General features: G+C 42.8%; 3 protein-coding genes and 1 long non-coding RNA gene across 7 annotated transcripts; all 4 read right to left on the minus strand.

Annotated features, from left to right (window-relative positions):
* Positions 1-1,615: 1,615 nt before the first annotated feature.
* Positions 1,616-5,141, minus strand: ccna2 (cyclin A2). The gene is made up of 8 exons (XM_040173998.2): positions 4,415-5,141; positions 3,612-3,858; positions 3,361-3,467; positions 3,001-3,224; positions 2,708-2,912; positions 2,514-2,627; positions 2,233-2,366; positions 1,616-2,144 (listed from the first exon to the last, which is right to left on the minus strand). Exons 1-8 carry the CDS (start codon positions 4,643-4,645, stop codon positions 2,093-2,095), a joined length of 1,314 nt encoding a protein of 437 aa, XP_040029932.2. The 5' UTR covers positions 4,646-5,141; the 3' UTR covers positions 1,616-2,092.
* Positions 5,142-5,634: 493 nt separating this feature from the next.
* On the minus strand, positions 5,635-12,044 carry bbs7 (Bardet-Biedl syndrome 7). Of its 3 annotated transcripts, none has more exons than XM_078101909.1 (20): positions 11,732-12,044; positions 11,571-11,634; positions 11,216-11,281; positions 11,050-11,112; positions 10,782-10,957; positions 10,511-10,697; positions 10,341-10,413; positions 10,141-10,248; positions 9,785-9,915; positions 9,144-9,228; positions 8,929-9,031; positions 8,628-8,820; positions 8,429-8,503; positions 8,277-8,342; positions 7,910-8,049; positions 7,494-7,658; positions 7,271-7,380; positions 7,079-7,182; positions 6,779-6,902; positions 5,635-6,269 (listed from the first exon to the last, which is right to left on the minus strand). In XM_078101909.1, the coding sequence occupies exons 2-20, from the start codon at positions 11,604-11,606 to the stop codon at positions 6,136-6,138; spliced, it is 2,139 nt and encodes a 712-aa protein (XP_077958035.1). In that variant the 5' UTR covers positions 11,607-11,634; positions 11,732-12,044; the 3' UTR covers positions 5,635-6,135. The 3 variants fall into 3 exon arrangements, with proteins under 3 accessions (XP_077958035.1, XP_040029930.1, XP_040029931.1); XM_040173996.2 differs by having other exon boundaries at positions 8,277-8,345; positions 11,732-12,043; XM_040173997.2 differs by having other exon boundaries at positions 11,571-12,044.
* Positions 12,045-12,747: 703 nt separating this feature from the next.
* On the minus strand, positions 12,748-18,594 carry tmem33 (transmembrane protein 33). Of its 2 annotated transcripts, none has more exons than XM_040173999.2 (8): positions 18,406-18,594; positions 17,020-17,087; positions 15,949-16,043; positions 15,657-15,844; positions 15,366-15,433; positions 14,721-14,854; positions 14,359-14,442; positions 12,748-13,820 (listed from the first exon to the last, which is right to left on the minus strand). In XM_040173999.2, the coding sequence occupies exons 2-8, from the start codon at positions 17,065-17,067 to the stop codon at positions 13,691-13,693; spliced, it is 747 nt and encodes a 248-aa protein (XP_040029933.2). In that variant the 5' UTR covers positions 17,068-17,087; positions 18,406-18,594; the 3' UTR covers positions 12,748-13,690. The 2 variants fall into 2 exon arrangements, with proteins under 2 accessions (XP_040029933.2, XP_040029934.2); XM_040174000.2 differs by having other exon boundaries at positions 18,307-18,537.
* Positions 18,595-19,186: 592 nt separating this feature from the next.
* LOC144406277 (uncharacterized) lies at positions 19,187-20,144 on the minus strand. The gene is made up of 2 exons (XR_013467507.1): positions 19,940-20,144; positions 19,187-19,872 (listed from the first exon to the last, which is right to left on the minus strand). It is a non-coding gene; the product is annotated as an uncharacterized LOC144406277 (long non-coding RNA).
* Positions 20,145-20,311: the final 167 nt, after the last annotated feature.

Below are 20,311 nucleotides of genomic sequence, written 5' to 3' on the forward strand. Positions count from 1 at the left end.
GGTCCCCTGGAGTGATGGTGAAAGGAAAAAAGGAATTATCAGACTTAAAATTCAACAAGTCACAAAGATGCCCATGTCTGTGGAGGACAAATTGTAAATACCTGAGAAATAGCATCAGCTCAAGACCGTAATTTTATTCTTCTCCCTCAAGGGACTCATTTACTTCGTAACCCAACGTGGACAGAAGGGGAAATTGAGAAAACCACGTGGCACACTGATCCTTTCATATTTCACATTGCTGTCAATTCACCCGTGAGATGAGAGGAGAGCAAATTGCCCTCCTGAAAGCTTTGCTTTAATCAGCTTGAATCAAGATGCAGATTAGATGTTGGCTTGTTTTTTCTTGGCAATTTAAACGTTTGACCTCGGCTGTGTAAATGCAACCGGGGGATGAAAATAGAAAGTGGTTTTATTTATGCAGGAAAATACTGAAAAGACCTCTGCTTTTGTTGGTTGGTTAGAAATGGTGAAAATGAAGCTGTTGAAAGAACAGGGGTTTCTATAAATACGAACAGGTTTATTTATTTTGAAAGAGTATAGACTCCCATTGTTTTCTTACATGAATCACTCCAAGAAGCTTGTCCTGTCGGTTTTTTTTTTTAAATCACAACTGTCCATGTTTTCACGAAACGTGCTGCAACCTCTGTTCAAAGCGCGGCTGCCTGGCGGAGCGGCCGGGCTGCAGCGTGGATTTACCCACAGAGTTACTCAGCTGCTTGAGCAGCATCCAGAGGAGCAGCAGCATCAGCACCAGGAGTCCGAGGAGAATCGCCACGTACAAGCCCAGGTTCCAGCCCCAGTCCAGCGCCAGGGGCAGCGAGGTGGACGCTACAAGAAATTTCCTGGGGGCAGGCATCAGGGTAAGGCAGCGACACACCCTCCCAAAAATAAAAAATAAAGATTAGCTCCTTTGCCACGCTTGGATCTCACACGGATGCTGTGATGTGGAAGGCAAAGCGGTATGCAGCTGGTTGGCCAGTCACAGAACTCCCATTTGTTCTCATGGTTTAATCCTCCAGTTGGGCATTGATGTGGTGCGTCGGCGGGAACCTGTGGAGCGCGTGTGCATGGTCAGTCCAGTCGGAGATGGAATGGAGAGCTCTCTGCATCCGTGCTTCCCCCTCGGGCTCCTCGCTCAAAGACAGCCTCCCAATTTATAACGAGAGGGAGCGAGGAGGAGGAGAGTCTCCGCCACCGGCCAGTAGCTCACGTTCAGTGTGATCACAGAATAAAGCCTATTTACCAATTGCTAATGTGCTGAAAACAGGGACCACCTTTGGCCATGCTGGTTTCTAGATCCTGGAGTGTGCAAGTATTGACAATTGTGAATCCAAAAGGAAATTTTATTAAATCAAAGATTTTGGGTTTTATATTGTCCCCATTCTGTAATAAAGAGTTATCCTTATTCACTGGAAAAATATAATTTGATTACTCATTAGCTAAAACTTGACATTTGCACCTTATTCAAACTATGCTTAATCCAGCTAAACAATTTGACCCAAATACATAATCCCCATTTAAAGAAATAACTAGAGCTTCTGGAGCCCCTGAAGGACCAAAGCTGGTCCTCTGCTGCCCCCATGAGTCCAACGCGACAAGATGTAGACAGCGAGTGTTACGTTAAATGAATTTTATTTACAAGAGCCATATTTTACAGTGCAGATGGTGACTTAGTGAAAAAGCAGTTACCTTCCAAGACTCCAATGTAAGTAGACAGTGGACTCTATTACAGACTAAAATGTACTTAATGTGACAATAAACGCCATCAACTCAACCTTTAAAAAAGTGGAACAAACTGTTGGGTGATATGGGCTTTAGTACATCACAGGTCCATTGGAGTTTGACACTGTAGAGCAAAGGCCTCCACATTTTGTCTGAGATTAAAAGTAAAACTTGATTACCCAACACGACTGTAGCATCTGCATGTCAGGATTGAGTATATAAAAATACCTTAAAAACTCTAAACATCGACTACTCCAAGAAGAGCAGGCCGTGCCATTTAAATTGCGAAAAGCATCATTAAAAAATAAAAAAATATTACTGACATTGGTACAAAACTATATGGACAGGGGGGGGGGGGGGGGGGGGGAGATTACTTCAGCAGCAATTTAGTCGGAGCGTCGATGAGGGAAACCTCAGAGTATCTGATGTGAGAAAAGGCGCCATTAGAACATTTGCCAGACAGCAGGAAAATAAGTGAAGACAAAAACCAAAGACGAGCAGCAGACTTACTTGGGGCCCTTGTACTTCTCCCGAACAGATTGCTGAGCATGAGTCGCAGCATTGAGGAATATCTGGTGCAGATCCTCAACACATGGCATCAGATCTTCAAGCAGGTAGCCGGTCATCTCTGTCAAGGACTGCGGCTGGGGAGGACAAAGCCAGAGTCATCTCGCTGGTTTGCACAAGCCCGCCGTTACCAGTGCAGAGACACGGGGCTGCCTGCTTGAGGCTCGAGACAGTCGTTGAATAAGCAGGACTCTTCACAATAGACCATTCCGCCTCGAGCTTACCCATGAGCCACCAGTCACGGTGTGGTTTGCCAGCGTGTAGGCTGCGGCAGCGGCCTGTGATGGGAGGTACTTCAAGAAGGGATCGGAATCGACCAGACTGAGCTCCCCCAGGTACTGAAAAAGAAGTTGATATTTTGCGAGGCCATGTCGGATATGTGGAACGGACCATTTTGAACATTGTACAACTTTCTCACCATCGCCAGGCTCTCCACCCGTTTGTTAACAGAGTGGTTAAGAAAGTAATGGGTGAGAAACTGCGTGATGGTTGGCGCCGCCAGGTCAAAGGAGAGCACTTTAAGCACCAGGTGCTCCATTCTTAACACTTGCTTCTTGGTGTAGGTGTCGTCTGTGATGTAAACAAACTCTGCCACCTCCGGGGGATAGATCTCTTCAAATTTCCTGAATATATTGAAAAGAGATTTTTATTAACATGTTCATAGCATTCCAAGTGTTGTGCATAAACGGCCCGAATGTAACGGCGACATACGAAGCCAGCAGCATGGCGGCGGTCCCGACCAGCTGAAGTTTCCCCCTCAGGACAGACATGGAGGAGAGGAAGCGGTCGATGTAGTTCACAGCCAGATAAAGGGTCTCGTTCTGGAGCTTGTACTCTTCTCCAACCTCGACCAGCCAGTCCACCAGGATGGCCCTCATGCTGTTGGTGATGTCCGGCTGCTTCTTCATGTAGCCGGCTTTGGGTCTGGTTTTTATCTGAAGATTCAGGGAGTCGTTTAAGAAATCTTGCTGAGAGTTTACACACTTCAGATATTTCAAATGCCTTAAAAAAACAAAAAAAAACAAAATGCGACAAGTACATAGTCGTATGACGTGTTACTTCCTTTCTCACCTCCATGTCCCTCAGGTATGTGTGAATTTCGGCAGCGTATTCTGGGACGTTGTTGACGTCGACTGGTTTCTCCTCCCCCTCTACTATGGACATGTCCATGGGAGAGTCTGAGGGATGAACATGTGAATTAGCACATTAATTCTTTGACACAGCGGTTAAAGATTTTCAGAGAACATTTTGCAGAGTAAAAAAAAAAAGTTTGTAGCCGAGCGGCATTATGGACATTTTTTTGCCGTCTGTTCACAACCCACCAAAGCTGAGGTCCATTGCTGAAGGCATCTCAATGGTGGCCAAGGGCTGCCGGAGTCGGGCCGCAGCGTTGACTGTTTCAGTGTCGGACTTCGCATCGGTGGCGGCCACCACCACCACCTGGTGCGGCTTCTTGATGGAGGCGCAATCGGGCTCGTCCATGTGGATCTGGAAAGCCGACGGCTTGGTGGAGGGCTTCTCGGAGCAGCTTTTGTCCTCATTTTTGCAGGACACTGACTGTGAGGACTCCTGGAAGCGGGGAAAAACATTTGAGAAAGGAACTGAGGAAAATGAGCAGGCATTAATATTTAAAAAAAGAAACTAAATAGTTTGTCTTTTTTTTTTTTAATACAATGAGTTACCCTACAGCCAATTTAAGGTAGTAAGAGGTTAGGGAGTAATCGCATTGCACACAAGCCGGTGTTGGTCACTGGGGAAGGCGGGAGGGACCCACGTACACAACAGTTTTTAAAAAAAGATTAAGCACAAAACACTTGTGTAATTTAAGAAGTTGAACTTAGTGGTGATATCAGCGGAATATATATATATTATAACGTGGAAGACTTATTGTGATTAATAAAATGGCGGACAATCTGGCGCAGCCAATTCAAAGCAATAGATTGTATAGAAGATTGAGTTTTAATCTGCCCATTTTTTTTAAATCCAGTCACCAACGATACAAGACGTTTAAAACTTACAAGGCATCTACAAATTAGTTGCCTCCAAAAACTACAATGGCAGCGCGCTCTCCATCTTCATCAGTGATCGCCGCAGAAAGCTAGCGCGAGCTAGGCGAGTAGCTGACCTGTTTGCAGCCGCGCTGGTTCTGCGCTTTGCTCCGCTGGTTGTTCTGCAGGGCTCCCAGGACGGTTCTGGTGGCGGCCGCCGCCGCCTGTTTGGGCGGAAGGTTCTCCTGGTCCTCGCTTGCGGCCACTCGGGTCTTCAGCGAGCCCCTCAGTCGTGACAGCATATTCTCCTGGTTGTGAAGCTCGCCGGCCGCGTTAGCTTGTCCTCGGTTAACGTTAGCTCCGGACATGTTTCACACTCGGTGGCGCAGTCCGACTGGGATCGGTTCGCTTCCCGTAGGTGCTCACGTTACGGGCGAGGTTCACCGGTGTACGAACAATACTTACGTAAAGAAAACGGATGATCGCGTAGGAACGGTTACGAGGAGGCTAGCATTAGCTGCTAGCTTTTTCTCGGGAAGGTTAAAGGTTCGTAGGGGCTAAGCTGTTGAGATGGCAACCACTCTCGGGATTTCTGCGCCAATTTACACACAGCTCACAGAAAGACGACGCGGACAGTTGGTCGGCACAATTTCTACACACGGTCCAAAGTGTTCTTAGGTCGCCACACACGTTAATGCCGAGTTCAGTACCAACCTGCAGACAAGCCCGCTAGCCTCGGTCCATATACACGGAAACATGCATACGCTATGTCGCTTTCTCTCACTTCAAGTAGCCCGCGAGGATTGAAACGGACCAATCACAGGCCGCGCAGGTAGTGACGTGCCGGAAGTACGGGAGCCTAAAGGGTGCAAGGTTCGCGTGATTGCAAATTTAAACCCGCTTTGAATGATTTGAATGTATGAATCGCTAACGTTATTTACGGGTAGCAGCTGCGGTGTGACGTGCTGAAAGCTTTTAATATTGTCAACAAAATATGAAAAGAACAATCTTCCTACACAATGACTCACCCATAACCAGGATGACCACTCTTTTTATTATAATCAATGCATTCATTGGAATATCTTTTTAAACTGGTAAGGGCAGAGTTCATTTGAATTACTTTATATATTACTAGTTGTGTTATAGTGATACATCATAATAAAATGAGTTTCTTAATATGTAGTAGTAACAAGCACTCCGTGGTGTAGTGGTGTATTTAGTATAAAAGTGGCTTCCCAGAATGTGGCATATTTAATCTTTGACACAGCTTTGTGTTTCCTAAACTAAAACCACAGATATCAGATAAATAGAACGAGAAACAAACAAAAATAAACAGCACACAATGGAAATACTCAAATGAAAGTTTATACATTTTATTGGATTAGATTGCAGACTTGAGTGAGTCGTGTGGACAAGGTCATATATAGCTCCTGGTATAAAATGAGCTTTTCCTACTCTACTCTTTATTTCACTTTCCATCAGCCTGTTGAATACACATTTTACAAACATTTGCAAATATCGTTAAATGTTTCATTCAACCTCACAGTGATATCATATTTATGATGTAAAAACATACATGGGGTCACTGAGGCTTCATACCCAAACCAAAGCCTGGTCACGAATAAAAAGAGGAAGATTCACTATCCTGGAAACCTTGTAGTGGTTTATTAATTACTTTGGTTTTATATGCTATCAAAATATATTATGAATATTTAAATGCTGCACACAATATTAAAACAGCTAAGAGACAACATGATAACAACACTGCTTAAAAGAAAGACAAGACACCACATTTGTATTTACAATACAAAAACTACACAAATAAAGACAAGTGAATAAATATATTATCTACATGACATCATGCCTCTTTGAAAAAGTCTAACAGAGAATTTAAGTCATAATTATCGAGTATCTCCAGCAACGAGGACACTTTGGTTTTCACGTTTTGGCCTTTAAACTTGAATTTGTCGATGAAGAGATCGGTGATCATTCCTACAGGAGAGAAACAAAACAAGTTACCAGGAAACACGCGCTTCTTCTCAATGTCAAGCCCTCCCATCTTCTCATCATCAAAAGATACATAGAGGGGAGGAAGGAAACTACATTTAGTGAAAGTGTGCCTAGTGTCTCAGTGGGAACACTTAATGGAATTACCATACAGAGGTTGTCTGTAAAAAGATAATGAATGAAGTCTTGTGGTATCTTGAGTTTGTTCAATGATAAATACTTAATGTATTTTAACTTTTAATTACATCTTCATATTATGCATTGTCATACTGCTTCACACCTACCTCAGATCTTCCTAATCCAAAAATAATTATTTCAGTGGTTATCTTTGCTAAAAGATGTGACTATTTCTGGAAAGATCACACAAACCTCGATCATGAGGGGAGGAATTTGTATCAGCATTTTTATAAACTTTGGTCTTCTCCTGCACAAACATGTTCCTAAATTATTTTTTATATTCGTGTATATGTGAAAATACAGAAATAACGCTGCACCATAAAGCCTCTCGAGATGCGCTGGCTGCTTCTTGTACTCCTCGAGGAGATTGGCGGACTCATCCAAGATGTTTCGATACTCTGGGATGAGGAAGTCAGCGTTCCCTTCATGAACTTGAAGCTCCTGTCAATCAGACAGGAAGTGAGGTGGGTACAAGCAGGTAAGGAAGAAAATACTTGTGCAACAGCTGTAACAGAACGGGTGAGAACTGGAGGCCTTTAACCCAAAGCAGACAGAACACATGAACATAAACAACCAATGTATGTCTCGTTAAGACGACACATTTAACAAATACGTACTTTAAGTGCATCGATAAGCTGAACTTTTCGAGCCAACACCAACTGGTACTCCAGCTTTGGATGTATCATCTTCAGAGTGTGGCTTACAGAGTCGTCATTGATATCTGAAAGATTAATAAACAGCACTTCATTTGTGGGATATAATTCCCTGAGTGTTTCCGTCCACTGACAGTAAAAATAAATAATACTCACCATATGAAATGTTCAGATTGATTTTTCTCTTGGTGGCTTCCTTGGAGAGAACATCATTCAGTATGGAGATGGTAGAGATGTTGTCTGACTTGAAGTGGCCTTCACCTTTGCTAAAATCACCAAAAAGAAAAAACAATTCCAGAAGCATCAGAAAGGTTATACAAGTACCCACAAACATACATGCAATCCTAGAAGACCCTTCCTACTCTCTGCTAGTATTTACCAATAGGTGGCTTCAAGCTGCGTTCCAAGAAAAGTGTTATGGAAGCAGAAAGTGATGCTCTCTCCTGCAGGTGTTTTCTCAGGTACCTCCGGCAAACAGAAGACCACCCAGGAGTGGATCTCAGCGAAACTGAACTGCCCCACCAGGCTGAGCCGGTTCATGGGCCTGTATGACAGACAGAAGGCAGAATTAAATGTATGTATGTATGCATATACATATATATAAATATATATATATATATTGTATAGCAGAAGGGTAACAGCTGTAATCTGCATATGTGAGGAGCGGAGAGGGAACCAGCGGCACAAGCAGAAACACACACAACACGCTCACAGCGGCCAGCTGTGTTAACAAAGCGAGGAGAAGCTCACACAAGAGAGCACAACGCTTAAGTCTATTTAGTGGAAGCCTTTTACCGTTCCTGGTCTATGCTGTGTGTGCGCTGGTGGAGGGACAGCGGTTTGATGTGGTACTGGCGGACCTGGCATGTCTTGGGTTCCAGTCTGGGGGTAATGTAGGCCTGGAGGTTCCCGTACTGCCCCTCGATGGACCTCACCTAGAGCGGTCATTACGGATTAAACGCGTTATTCTTCCTGATGGGGTTCAAAATACAACAGGGGTATTTCTATTTCGGGGGGGAAATTGATTGATTTAATCAGCACAACAGTCCACTCAGCACTCTCTCTTGAGACTCATAATTACGCAAGAAACGATCATGAGAGGAAGGAAAGCTTTTCATGAAGGAAATAGGAGCAACAGGTTAGCACGATGTGCAGGTGTTACCTTGAGCTCGAGTCTGGTAGTGTTGGCCTGACATCTGTATGTGGCCAGGAGGAAGTTCCCGTTGGGCTGCTGGAGACAGAAGGAGAGTATCAGGCCTCTGGGAGCAGCAGCAGCCTCACCAACCTTTTTTTCGAAAGGTTTGAACGGCTCACCTCTGAATTACATTCACTGAAACTGACAACAGCGGAGTTCTTGTCCACATCCAGCAGGTCAATGGGGACGTCACTCTGCATGGGAAATTTGTCATTACATTTTGCCTGTTCATGTCTCCAACATGGGGCGGAGGACCCCAGCAGAGGTTATAATAATGTTATAATATAAGCATATATATAGTTATAATAATGAGCAGACCTGCAGCAGTAGATTGTCAATGGCAGTCTGCACCTCCAGAGTGAGGCTGTAGCTGGCATCGTCCTGGCAGAGGGTGAACTTGTCATTGATGCTGAAGACAGGCACAGCAGAGACGGCTGTGCTCGACTGAGAGGTCTGCTGGTACTGCTCGCGGCCCTGCAGGACTTTGACCTGCAGCTGCTCCAGCTCCGCCCTGGGATGGGAAACAGGTTTTGTGTTGAAATCTCACAAAAAAAAAATAATTTTTTATTGCAAGTCAAAAGCATGACAAAAAACAAGAACATGCTGTGTAACTGAGTACCTGAGTGCTTCCACTTTGGACTGGATCTCCTTGCTCATTCTGACCTCGTCTCCGGGGCCGGACTCGGCCTTCTGCGGCTCAGTGGTCAAACCAGTCACCCATCCTGAAAGAGGCAACGACAGGACGGCAAAGCAGAAAGAAGTGGTTCATATCGGATTGCCTATCGCAGAAACCAATAACTCAAAGCAAGTTGTTCGGAAAGAATTGTATCCAACCTGTGTAAGTGGCAGTCAAGACCTCATCATAAGACTCTTTCCCCACACAGCCACCCTGGATGGACGTCACACTCTCCGACAACACCTAGTCCGGAAAATCCAGGGACATTTGGCATCAGTCATATGATGAAAAGAGATCAACAGACACAGCTACCTAAGAAAAGTAAGGTAACAGATACAGGGAAATGTGTGACTAATATTATTTCATCTTTACTGATTTAAAACAGAAACTGACTGATTTGGGTATGAAAAATTGACAGACACACAGGATCAGCTGTTTGAAACCAAACAGTAAGTATGAATGCATCTATGCATGATAGTGAGAAAATAAAAATCAGAACCTGTGGTTAAACATTACAATATATTAAATTCTACCATGAAAGTTGAAACATTAAAAGCAACATTTAGCTGACGCTTTAGCGACTTACTTATTTGCAACTTTCTTATTTGTAACCCATGATTTTTACATTTTGTCCGGGGAGCAGTTGAGGGTTTGGTGTCTTGCTCAAGGACACTTCGACACGGAGCAGTCGGGGTTCAAACTGCCATCCTTGCGGTTTCCGGCGCACCCTCTCTACTCCATTCGCCACCATCGCCACAAATAACCTTATAAAAGATGAGTCGTGCTTGGCATAACTCACATGTTCAAAGCGTAATGTGGGCTCACTGTCGCTGTCGAAACCATACACCTCCACAGTGCCATCATCTCTGCCCACCAGGACGTCACCCACGCCGTCTCCCATTATGTCATAGGTGTCGATGCAAAGAATTCCTGATGGAAGTTTAAATAAAACCAAAGTCAAAACCGTCCTTAGTAACATCCTTGATACCGTGCAATATTGTATTGTTGACAAAAAAAGAAAAAGTCATACATGCCGTTATTGTTTCACTACATCCTGAGAGTTAATGTATATGTGAAGTAGTTGGTATCAAACATAGAAGTGATCCTTAGTGGGTAAAACGGTAAAGCCCTGATGTGATCATGTAAGGAATGTACCTCCTTTCTTTTTATCATTGTCAATCTCCCATCTGGTCGCAGCTGCGCTCTCACCAATCCGCACCAAACCTATTTTGCCATTGGTAGTTCCGTAGAGGATTTCCTCACCTGCAGAGAAATCAATGGCGTTTTTTCGAGTCTGTATCGTACAAAGCAGTCGTAAGTGTTATTGTTCTAGAGCACAGCACATAGGAACTCGCCTCCTTCTTTGTTGTATAGTTCCAAGACGGAAGGAGGGCCAGGGACTTCCGTATCGTAGGCCAGCTCTGATCCCTACAATAAATAAATAAACACCATACATACGTGTATTTTTACATAGAACAACAAACTGTATTAAACTCAGAAAAGCAAGTATCATTTGTTTGTCTACCCGCAACACTCTGAGGACTCGATCTTGACACGCCAGGACCGGGACAGGGCGAGTCGGGTTTTCTGAAGACAAACAGGTGATGTCGTTGATTTTGTCTCCAGAGAGGTAGTAGTGTTGGTCCTTGCAGTCACAGTAGTGGTTGTAGATGTAACTTGCACACACCAACAGGTCAGCGCCTGAGACATGCCTGGAGAAGAGATGACCAACAGTTAAAGTCTCACAGCCATTCAAGCAGCACAAGTCAACCGAGAAGGAGAGCGGCGCTGCCTACATGGCGTTGATGCTTTCAGTGAGGTTGGCTTCAAAGGTGAGGAACTGTTTGCCTTTCTTGGTGAATCCTCGGACCTGAGAACCAGAACCAACAAAGATCTTCTCCTGGGGAGTTCCTGCAGCTCCTCCAAGGTCCAGTCTGGCTATTTTCTGCCCTGGCAGTGTTTTAAACACAGGCTGAAACACCAGAGACATTCCTTAACATTAGAAACTGAAATTAAGATAAACCCGTATGACACGGAAAGAGGAATCTTAACCAGGACTCTCACCAGTGCTTCTCCCTTCTTCATCCCAAAACAAGTTATTATACCATCATGGTCAGCGATAGCAACCTGAAACACAGAGACAATGACAGAATGAAACGCTTAAAGCACAATAACTGGTACAACTGAAGGCAAATGAAGACGTACAAACAGCGCTCTGACAGATGAATACCTTTTGAGTTGCCTTTTTCCCCAACGCTGGAAGCAGCCTCATAGTTTTCTGGGATGTCACACCAACCTGTGAGGACAAAGTAGAAGAAATTGTGTTACACATATTGACAAAGTTAAAAAAGTTCCTTAAGTTAAAAAACACTTTCAGTCAGGGAAAAAAACATGATTGTTTACTGCTACTTTACAGTAAATTACATCCTGTGCTTATATTTAACCTGTAAATTGTTTTGCTTGCTTTTGTTTCGTTTTCCAAATTCAAAGTATTTTATTTTGACAGCAAATGAATACAATGTAGGAGTAAAAAACATCTAAAGTTAATTAAACCGAACGAACCACCGGTTGTCCTCTGGCGTTACCTGCATGTAATCTACTCGATTGAGGTGGATTTCCATCTTCTTCTTTTTCCACTGGGGCTTTTATCTCAGAAGATAAACATGTGACGTTAAATGTTACCTCTGGTTATCCAGTCGGAATAATGCAGAGACCATCAGTTGCAGTCCACCTAATTCACATTCACCTCTTGTTGAAGACGAAAGTAACGGCAAAGAGAAGCCAAAGATTAGCTAACGCGAGGAGATTAGCTCGGTGTGCTAACGCTAGCTAGCAAGGTAATTGGCTAAAACGATTTGCTGGCACGCCAAAGTTCCCCTTGGGTGAAAATATATAACCTTAAACTAAATTTACCGGGCGACCACGAAGGCACAGAAACAGGTCACGGTTTGAGCATGTTGTCAAATCTAACATAAACCTCTTTAAACACCGATACAAGCTCTCTCAAACACTTCAGGATGGGATAAACGCAGCAACTGTTGTCAATGGCAACGCCGCTAGAGAAACAAGACGTAACGCCATTGGATGAGACCGACTGGTAGACGCGTCCTGATTGGTCAGCTATCGAAGACGCTGTTCCAGTCGGTTCTGTGCTTGTCAGCTGCCGCTTTATTAGAGACAACCAGGGCCAAAGGACACCAGTACAATCTACAATATTCAAACAAGGCTTTGCAGATTTTTTGACATTGTAAGTGTGATAATTCAAATACATTCTTTGAAAAATGTTTTTGATTATTTTTTTTTGGCCTAATCAAACATGGTATTTTACTTAACTAAATCTTTATCCCCTTTTAATCCAACATGAGGGGAGCAGCATATACTTCCTACTAGAACATCAGCAATAGTAACCTTGATCCTAAAATCCTATGTACCTAAATTGAGTCACAAACCCATTATAACTATGGGTAACACAAAAGTATATTTTGAAGCAGTTGTATTGGAGATTGCAGAGAGTACAGTGGCCACACGGTGTATAGTGTACCTTAATGCATGCATTATAATAAAACCATTTTAACACAAAATATACATCCATTCATGAAAGATGGTATTGATAGGCAAGATGTTTAAAAAAAAAACTCCAACTTTAAGTCTATACTTGCTTGTGGTCATAAAAATCCTGGAGGGGGCGTTCCCTACTTTAAGATGCGTAGATTGTCAGGCGAACCTCAGCTAAAGCAATCAAAACAAATCATAAGCTCAAACTACTTTCCTAATATTTAATATTTTATTGGTTTAATTAAGAGATCATTTCATTCTCGTCATAAAAATGTGGTTTTGTCCGGAAGCAAAATGGCAGAAAAAAATAAAAGCATGGATTCAGGATGAAAACTACTTAGCGACAAATAAATGAAGCAAATTCCAAAACAGCTTTCGAACAAGAAACGCATTCAACACATGACAGACATTGTGTGTTCAAGCACGAATCCTACAGCAAATGTCTGGTACCTTAAAACATTCTATAAAATACAGCAGATATCTTGTTTCTCAGTTCAACAGCTATTTTGACATCACACATTTATAGATGTTGCATGTTGTTAAGAGTGGGTGAATGGCATTAATAGAGCACATTTGAAGTTAGGCATTTAAAGAAATCCGAGCACTAGGTGCTTTGCACATGAAAATAAATTGGACCACGAAGAAACTGCAAACAAGCCTCATCCTCCATTTATCCAAGCACAACACGATCATGTTTTAAGAAAAAGATTTTTCAATAATGTATAAGCACATTTAATTTAAGTTACTGATCTGAGAATGTTAACGTTTCATCATTGAAGAAGTGATTTTCATGAATAAATAAGGACATAAAAAAGAGAGTTAATATTAATAACTGCCAGAACATGCAGATCACAGTTGAAGTCTACTGTGCTGCATCCAGTGAACGTAAAAGTGAGGGGTGTCCACCGCTTGAATGAGGTCACATTAAGAAGATGGGAAAAGAAATATCACCATGAGACTTCAGTGCATTACTGGCTGCTCTTCAACCGCACTCAAATATACAGAGAAGTTTGAGCAGAGGCTGTAAAGTTGACATTCAAAAAACAGTTCCTTCTGTTGATGGCAATGTCTGTCCTCATCAAAGTTTAAGTCACATCTCAAATGGTGGAAAACCAAAACAGAAAGAAAGCAAAACGTCTACGTGGCTGAATCAAACCCCGGCGGGGGCGAGGCGGCTGATGAAGGCGATGCTGCTGAGGCACATCTTCCTGAAGAAGGCGGGGCAAGCGGGCTTCATGATAAAGTGCTCCAGAAGGATTCGCAGCTCTGTGAACAAGGTGCTGCGGTGGAAACAGATTTGTTTAGTAATTAACTGGCGGGTAAGGTCCTCCTTTGGTTTCATATCAGAGAAGATTTGTTATGAAATCAACAAGTTTAGAACATTTTTTTCTTCTACAGCAGAACACTTTATTATGACAGATGACAGTATATTAAAACCTTTCTGCAAACAATGTAACCGCCCCACTGTTTCAGAATTACCACAAATATATCTCCCATATTTCTACTCTAATGTGTCTTTGCCCTAAACACGCTGATAACGCTGGACTGTATTGCACATGAGCTACTGTTGGCTGATGTAATGTCGCTGCATCTGAATTATTGCTCCGATGCATGCAAGGTCCAGACATCCCAACCCTGCAAGCATGCAATGCAAAAAAATATATACAAAATATCTCTAGTGTCAAATACCAAATGTCTCAGGTAAACTTTGAGAGTAATACAGAAACAGTCAGGATTTCTTCACCCCATGATCTGCAAAAACTAACTTGTTGTAGAATGATGGTTTGTGGCAAGTCATGGTATCATTCGTCATCTTACCGGCAATAAGGGTTTCTTCTGGATGTGTAGCGCAGGGTGAGGAATCGGTAGTAAATGAAAGGCAGCAGCAAGCTTCCCTGGCCACTGTCAAAAACATAAAGGGAACACAGATATTACAACATTAGGGATGTTTTAATTATAAACTATAACATTAATAATAGTTATTTGCTCAGCATGTTTCAAAACTCTTCCCACATAATCCCTATGGGGTTATTTCTTGTTATTACAATACAAGATCAGAAAACCGATGGTTGTTAAAGCAGCAAACTGTCTAAGAACACAGTGGGTGCTTCCATCATATATGCAATGTTTTTACAATAAAGAACTTAAAAAAGAAAAACACTTTTAACACATGCACTTACCTGAAGAGCATGAAAGCAGTGGCTGGCATCAAGAAGATCTCATTGCAGGCAATGAACTTCAGGATATTCTGCTGATTGGATGTAAGTTTGTCCAGGAGGTTTCTGATGAACATCAAGCTATTGGGGCCCACAGACTGCAAAGAAGGAGGAGAACATCAGAAGCAGAAGAGACAACAAAGCAGTCAAAGTTGGCAATGAGGCACTGGGTGTCCCTGAGGTGTCGATACAGAGACACATTTCAAAGCAGATCGCATCAAAATGATGTATTTATTATTATTCATTTGGTTTCTAAAATTTAAGTGAAATGGAAGTTGGAGTGCCTGGAGCTGCTGTGCAAACTCTCGTCCTGCACTCTGGGAAAGTTATGAAAAACATTCCACTCACGCTGGTAGCAACTAACCGGGTGATAAGGAAAGACGACGACAAGAAACAAAAACAATGTTTCACTGTGCCACTGCAGTGCGCTAGGTATTTCATGCAGATGACCGGTGTGCTCAGGCACCGCAGTTACGCAGAGCCATGATTCCCTTTTAACCAGCACTCCCCAGGGGGGGGTTAAACATGTAAACAACAGGCTGACGGTCATTCGCTTTCCACTCTGAGCAATAAACTTGTCTGAGCGGATGGCTGCTGCTCCGTACTCACGTCGAGGACTTTCTTTGTGTAGGTGGTGGCATGAAGCACAGAGAAGAGGAAGACTGGGAAGATGCTCACTGGACACAAGTGTTAAGGATAAACATAAAAATATGGAGAAACCCCCTCGCCACAACGATTTGGTGCAGTTAGGAGAGATTATTATGTTTTAATGATTAAAACATGGTCATCACGAGACTAACCTCACTGAGCGGAGTGCATCCAACTTGCTCCATAGAATTTCAATTAAACATTCAGCCCATACATTTGTCCTTTTCCAGTATTTTCCAGTTAAAAGGATACTCGTGATGGGGTAGGAGTTGACCAGGATGAGTGAGTAGAGCAAGTAATGGCAGCTGTCCTCCTGAAGAGCCTGAGCCAGGAAAGCTCTGCTCAGCTGGAAGCGTGGGAGCCTTTGGTGCAAGCGCAGGGCACTGGTAAGAGCGTTCGCTAGCAAGGCTCGCTGATAGAAGTTAGCTGCTGCATACGGCCTGAAATACATAAGCCGTCACAAATACTTTCACATTAATTCCAGCTGGGAGAAAGGATGGGAAGGGTGAAAGTAGTGTTGACTGTGTGCACCGGTCGTACTCACCCCAAAATTGGTAGAATAAACATAACGGAGCAGTAGACTGTGAAGAGTCGTGAAAGCCACATTGCAGTTTCCAGCTTGTTACTCATTAAAAATTGCTGTGGAAATGAGGAAAAAAGTAACTTGCTGTTAATGCTACACCATCCATCCATCCATCCATTGTCAAACCGCTTATCCTGCACACAGGGTCGCGGGGGGGCTGGAGTCCATCCCAGCCAACTTCGGGCGATAGACAGGGTACATCCTGGATTGGTCGCCAGCCAATCGCAGGGCAACACAGAGACACACAACCATTCACACAACTACGGGCAATTTAAAGTCCCCAATTAACCTGATCCCCAGAGCATGTCTTTGGACTGTGGGAGGAAGCCGGAGAACCCGGAGAGAACCCACGCAGACACGGGGAGAACATGCAGACTCCACACAGAAAGGCCACTGGGCGGAATCGAACCCAGGACCTTCTTGCTGTGAGGCGACAGTGCTAACCACCACGCCACCGTGCCGCCCCTGTGTAGTTAATGCTACACCCCTTAATCTAAATACAGGAGACAAGTTGCAGTTTTAGAATGACGGAGGACCAATATTCACATAATATGTATTCGTAATATTCATTATATACATATATATATATATATATATATATATATTCAAGCTTGAAAAAATGGGGTAAAATAAAAGTGATTGTTGAAAGAGTTGCTGATTGGTTTTGGGTGATTGACTGTGCATCATTAGAAATAAATGTCTCAGGAACATCACTAACTACACTGCTGTATCACTAAAAGAAAAATATACGATTGTTAAGATGAAACTCGGTGTGGATATATGTAAACGGTGGACATCATAACAGGAAATACCTGCACAATATAAACTGCTCTGAAATAAATACCACAACTCATGATGCTTAATTTATGATGACAAATATGATTTTTTTCTCAGAAGCCTTCAAAAAGACACATCACAAATGTTTGTTTATGCCGAGTAGCATTGCTTATGACAAGTATCTTTATATGTAGAAATCAGCAGAGGAAAGGAAAGAAATAGTTGGACGCTGTGTGGCTCAAACACTCAACTTACCAACGTCCCTAGCTGGGGAGGAGGACTTTGTTGGTTTGTGTCTGCCATCTTTGTGGGGGCGGATCGCTCTATTGGGGAGAAAAATTGCATCATGAAACCATTGACCATTCAAACCAACATGAGTCACAAGTAACTACTTAAAAGCTTTCCTGCGCTGCCGCATCTAAACATTGATTTCTTCGTCAATTAGTCAGATGATATTCTTTCTTTCACATTTGACGAAGGGACGCATAACGTCCTCACAGTTAAGAAGCTGGAATAAGATCATGTTAAGCTTCTTCCTCAACAAATTACTGAAGCGTTTACTTTTCTAATGACTAATTATTTTCGCCCCGGCACAGAGGTCGCAGCACACATTCATGAGATCAACCTTTTTATTTTTTCTAGCTATAGCACCGTTGGAGAGCGGCACTGCTTGCATAGAGACGATTTGTCTTATACTATAAGAAATATACAAATACCCTTTCTTAATTAGGGTATTTGTATATATCAAAAAGTGTAAACCACGGATTTGTCAGATATCCAAATGATGTCATTCCTCAATGGTCAACACAACTTGTGTTTGCCTCAGCTAAGTGTGTTGAGAATGACACATTCTCAACACACTTGTCACATTTGACAAAGGGAAGCACAAAGAACTCACAGCTAAGCTGGAATAACAACGTCATGTTTGGCTTCTTCCTCAACAAATTACTGAAACAATAATGAATAAGTATTTTTGTTGATAAATCATTTGCATCCATATTTATGGCAGGGGGGAAACAAGTTAACATCGACTGAGGTCCAGTACTTTTCGGTTGTGTAGTTTAATTAGCTTAATATCTTGTCTTGTCATGCCCCTATTTACTTGTATTCCAATAACCAAATTTCAGGGCTGAATACTGTTTATACGTTACTATGAATACCTGACAGCTCTAATGATGAACATAGTAACATACAAAACATATAAACAGGTATTATATGAGCTTAGAAACGTTTATCTTGTTAAGACAACGTCAGCTCAGTTACGCTAGCCCAACTTAGCTTGTTACGGTGAGTAAGGACTAACTAACGTTACTTCAAATAAATGGAGGAGCGTTGCGAACAGCAGACCTGCGCATGGATCCGTTCAGACTTACGTCTGTAAACACCGTTTAGACTTCTGCCGGCGGTTTATTGATGCTACAGCGTGAAGCCAGCTAACGTTAGCAGGTGGCTCTAGAATATTCTGTTACCATCGTTACTAGCATTTGAGCTAAAACCTGCGCTAACGTTAGCTTCCTTGATAGCCCTTGCAACGTTACCAACCTTACTAGCGTCCGCTGTTTGAAGGAGGGAGCACTGACGGAATACTCCTGGTTGATTGTAATAATAATACTAATAGGAATAATAAAGCACAATGCTTACCAGCGTTACAGCGTCGAACAATTACGTTGCGTGCTAGCTTAAAAGTGACAGGCTACTGGTCACCACACTGAATGAAGTAAATGATCAGCTGACCTTCTGAAGCATGCAGGGGGAGCGAGGAGAAAAGAAAGGTGGCTCTCGCGAGATTTGAGGGTGAGAGCTTGTGGCTCGTTTGCTTGGTTCATTGGGAAACACTTCCCTCTAGCGGAAGAAACTGGAAACTGGACATGTACGATAAAGGCATAAAAGACACAATTCAAACACACACAACAGAAAGATTAGTTAATTGTTTAAGAAAACAACACAAGTGGGATTCATCTATTAAGCAGCAGCAGCAGAATTTTTAAAAGGTATTATTTAGTATTGTTTTTTTATTTCTTGGGAATAATATATACAAGTATTGCTACATTGTGCTGTACCGGTGTATGTTATTTGTAATGTAAGCCAAATAAGTTTCTTTCAGGAATCACACAACAAGACAGTTTTGTTTTAGATAATCATCAGATTGATTTTATTGTACTAAAGGTCAAAAGTATTGCCTCAATTGTTGTGTTCAATATGGCCTCTGCGTCACAGTGTGGCAAGCGTGAGGTGGGGTAGGAACTACCCCAATAATCTATGTTTTTAACTAGGGGAAAAAGAAAGAAACTAAAGGAAACCAGCAACGCCACCCTGGGAGAAATCACCCAGGGAAAAGAAAGAAATCTATGAATAAGGTAAATTACTAAATCTAAACAAAAGGACAACACAAGTTCGTTACACTGAGCAGGCGAGAGACGTGTTTCCAAAAGCATATACAACAGTTTATTGGGCACAATTCAAATCTAAAAAAAGTTATCCTATTTGTATAAATTATCATGTATTCCAGGGCTGGGGCATTTGTGCTCAAGGTGAGTGAGGGGTGGGAGTATAAACTTAAAATGGGAGCACCACAATCCAAAATTAACACTCCAAACACACAAGGGCAAAGCAAAACAAAGGAGGGGAGTGAATAAGACACTACACACGAAGGGACACCATCACCAAACAGGATCACCAGTGAGGCCCTCAGCACCTGGAATCACAAAGATGGACAGTTAATGGGAGACTGAAAATAAATTCAACAACAATAGAGATCCAATACAAATCAAAAAGAAAGAAAAATATCAAAACAGGTTACAGTTTGAACTCAAAGAACTAAACCATCAAATAATCAAAAATAGCTACAAAAATAATAAAGAAAAATCTCCCTTGCCATCCACCTCCTATTTCAGGCAGCTAAACATGAAAACATAATACAATAGGCATAAAAATGCGGACAACGGGATTTCCACACCCGAACGCAGCAGCAGGCAATGTCCGTAAAAAGTGTGGGTTTTATCCCCACACAAAGCAGCAGCAGTCCAAAACGGGTCAGGACAGTCGGGACCTCAGCGTGGCATAGCTCCGGGACAGAACGAGCAAACACGCAGTCCGACCTGCCAGCGCCTGCACATAAACGCAAGTTTATTACGGTGCCGACTAGATCGCCGACGCGCAATAGACTGCAACGTACCTGCACGGTGGAACAATTTGCACAACCCTGCAGAGAGTGCCGAGCGTCTGCCGAACCTGCAGCCAGGTAAACCCGGAAGGGGGAGGTGCGTATCAGCTGTCAGAGAGCGAGCAGATCTACAGGTCCCTCCTTATATAATAAATTAAAGGGGGACAATACTGCGAGTGGGCGGAGCCACTGGAAAAGCAGTCATCCTGCTACAATCGCAAGGGATGCACAGAACAAGGGAAACGCTGCAGTGCGCGCCTGCGCAGTGGTCACCGCATTTTTTGAGAACCATCTTCTTTTCTTTCTTTTTTAGCTTTTATCACCGATTGAAAATTGCACTGGATGAATACAGATTATTTGTCTGTCGGTTATTTCTATATTTTC

Source organism: Gasterosteus aculeatus, chromosome 4, assembly GCF_964276395.1.
Source record: "Gasterosteus aculeatus chromosome 4, fGasAcu3.hap1.1, whole genome shotgun sequence".
Lineage (NCBI taxonomy): Eukaryota > Metazoa > Chordata > Actinopteri > Perciformes > Gasterosteidae > Gasterosteus > Gasterosteus aculeatus.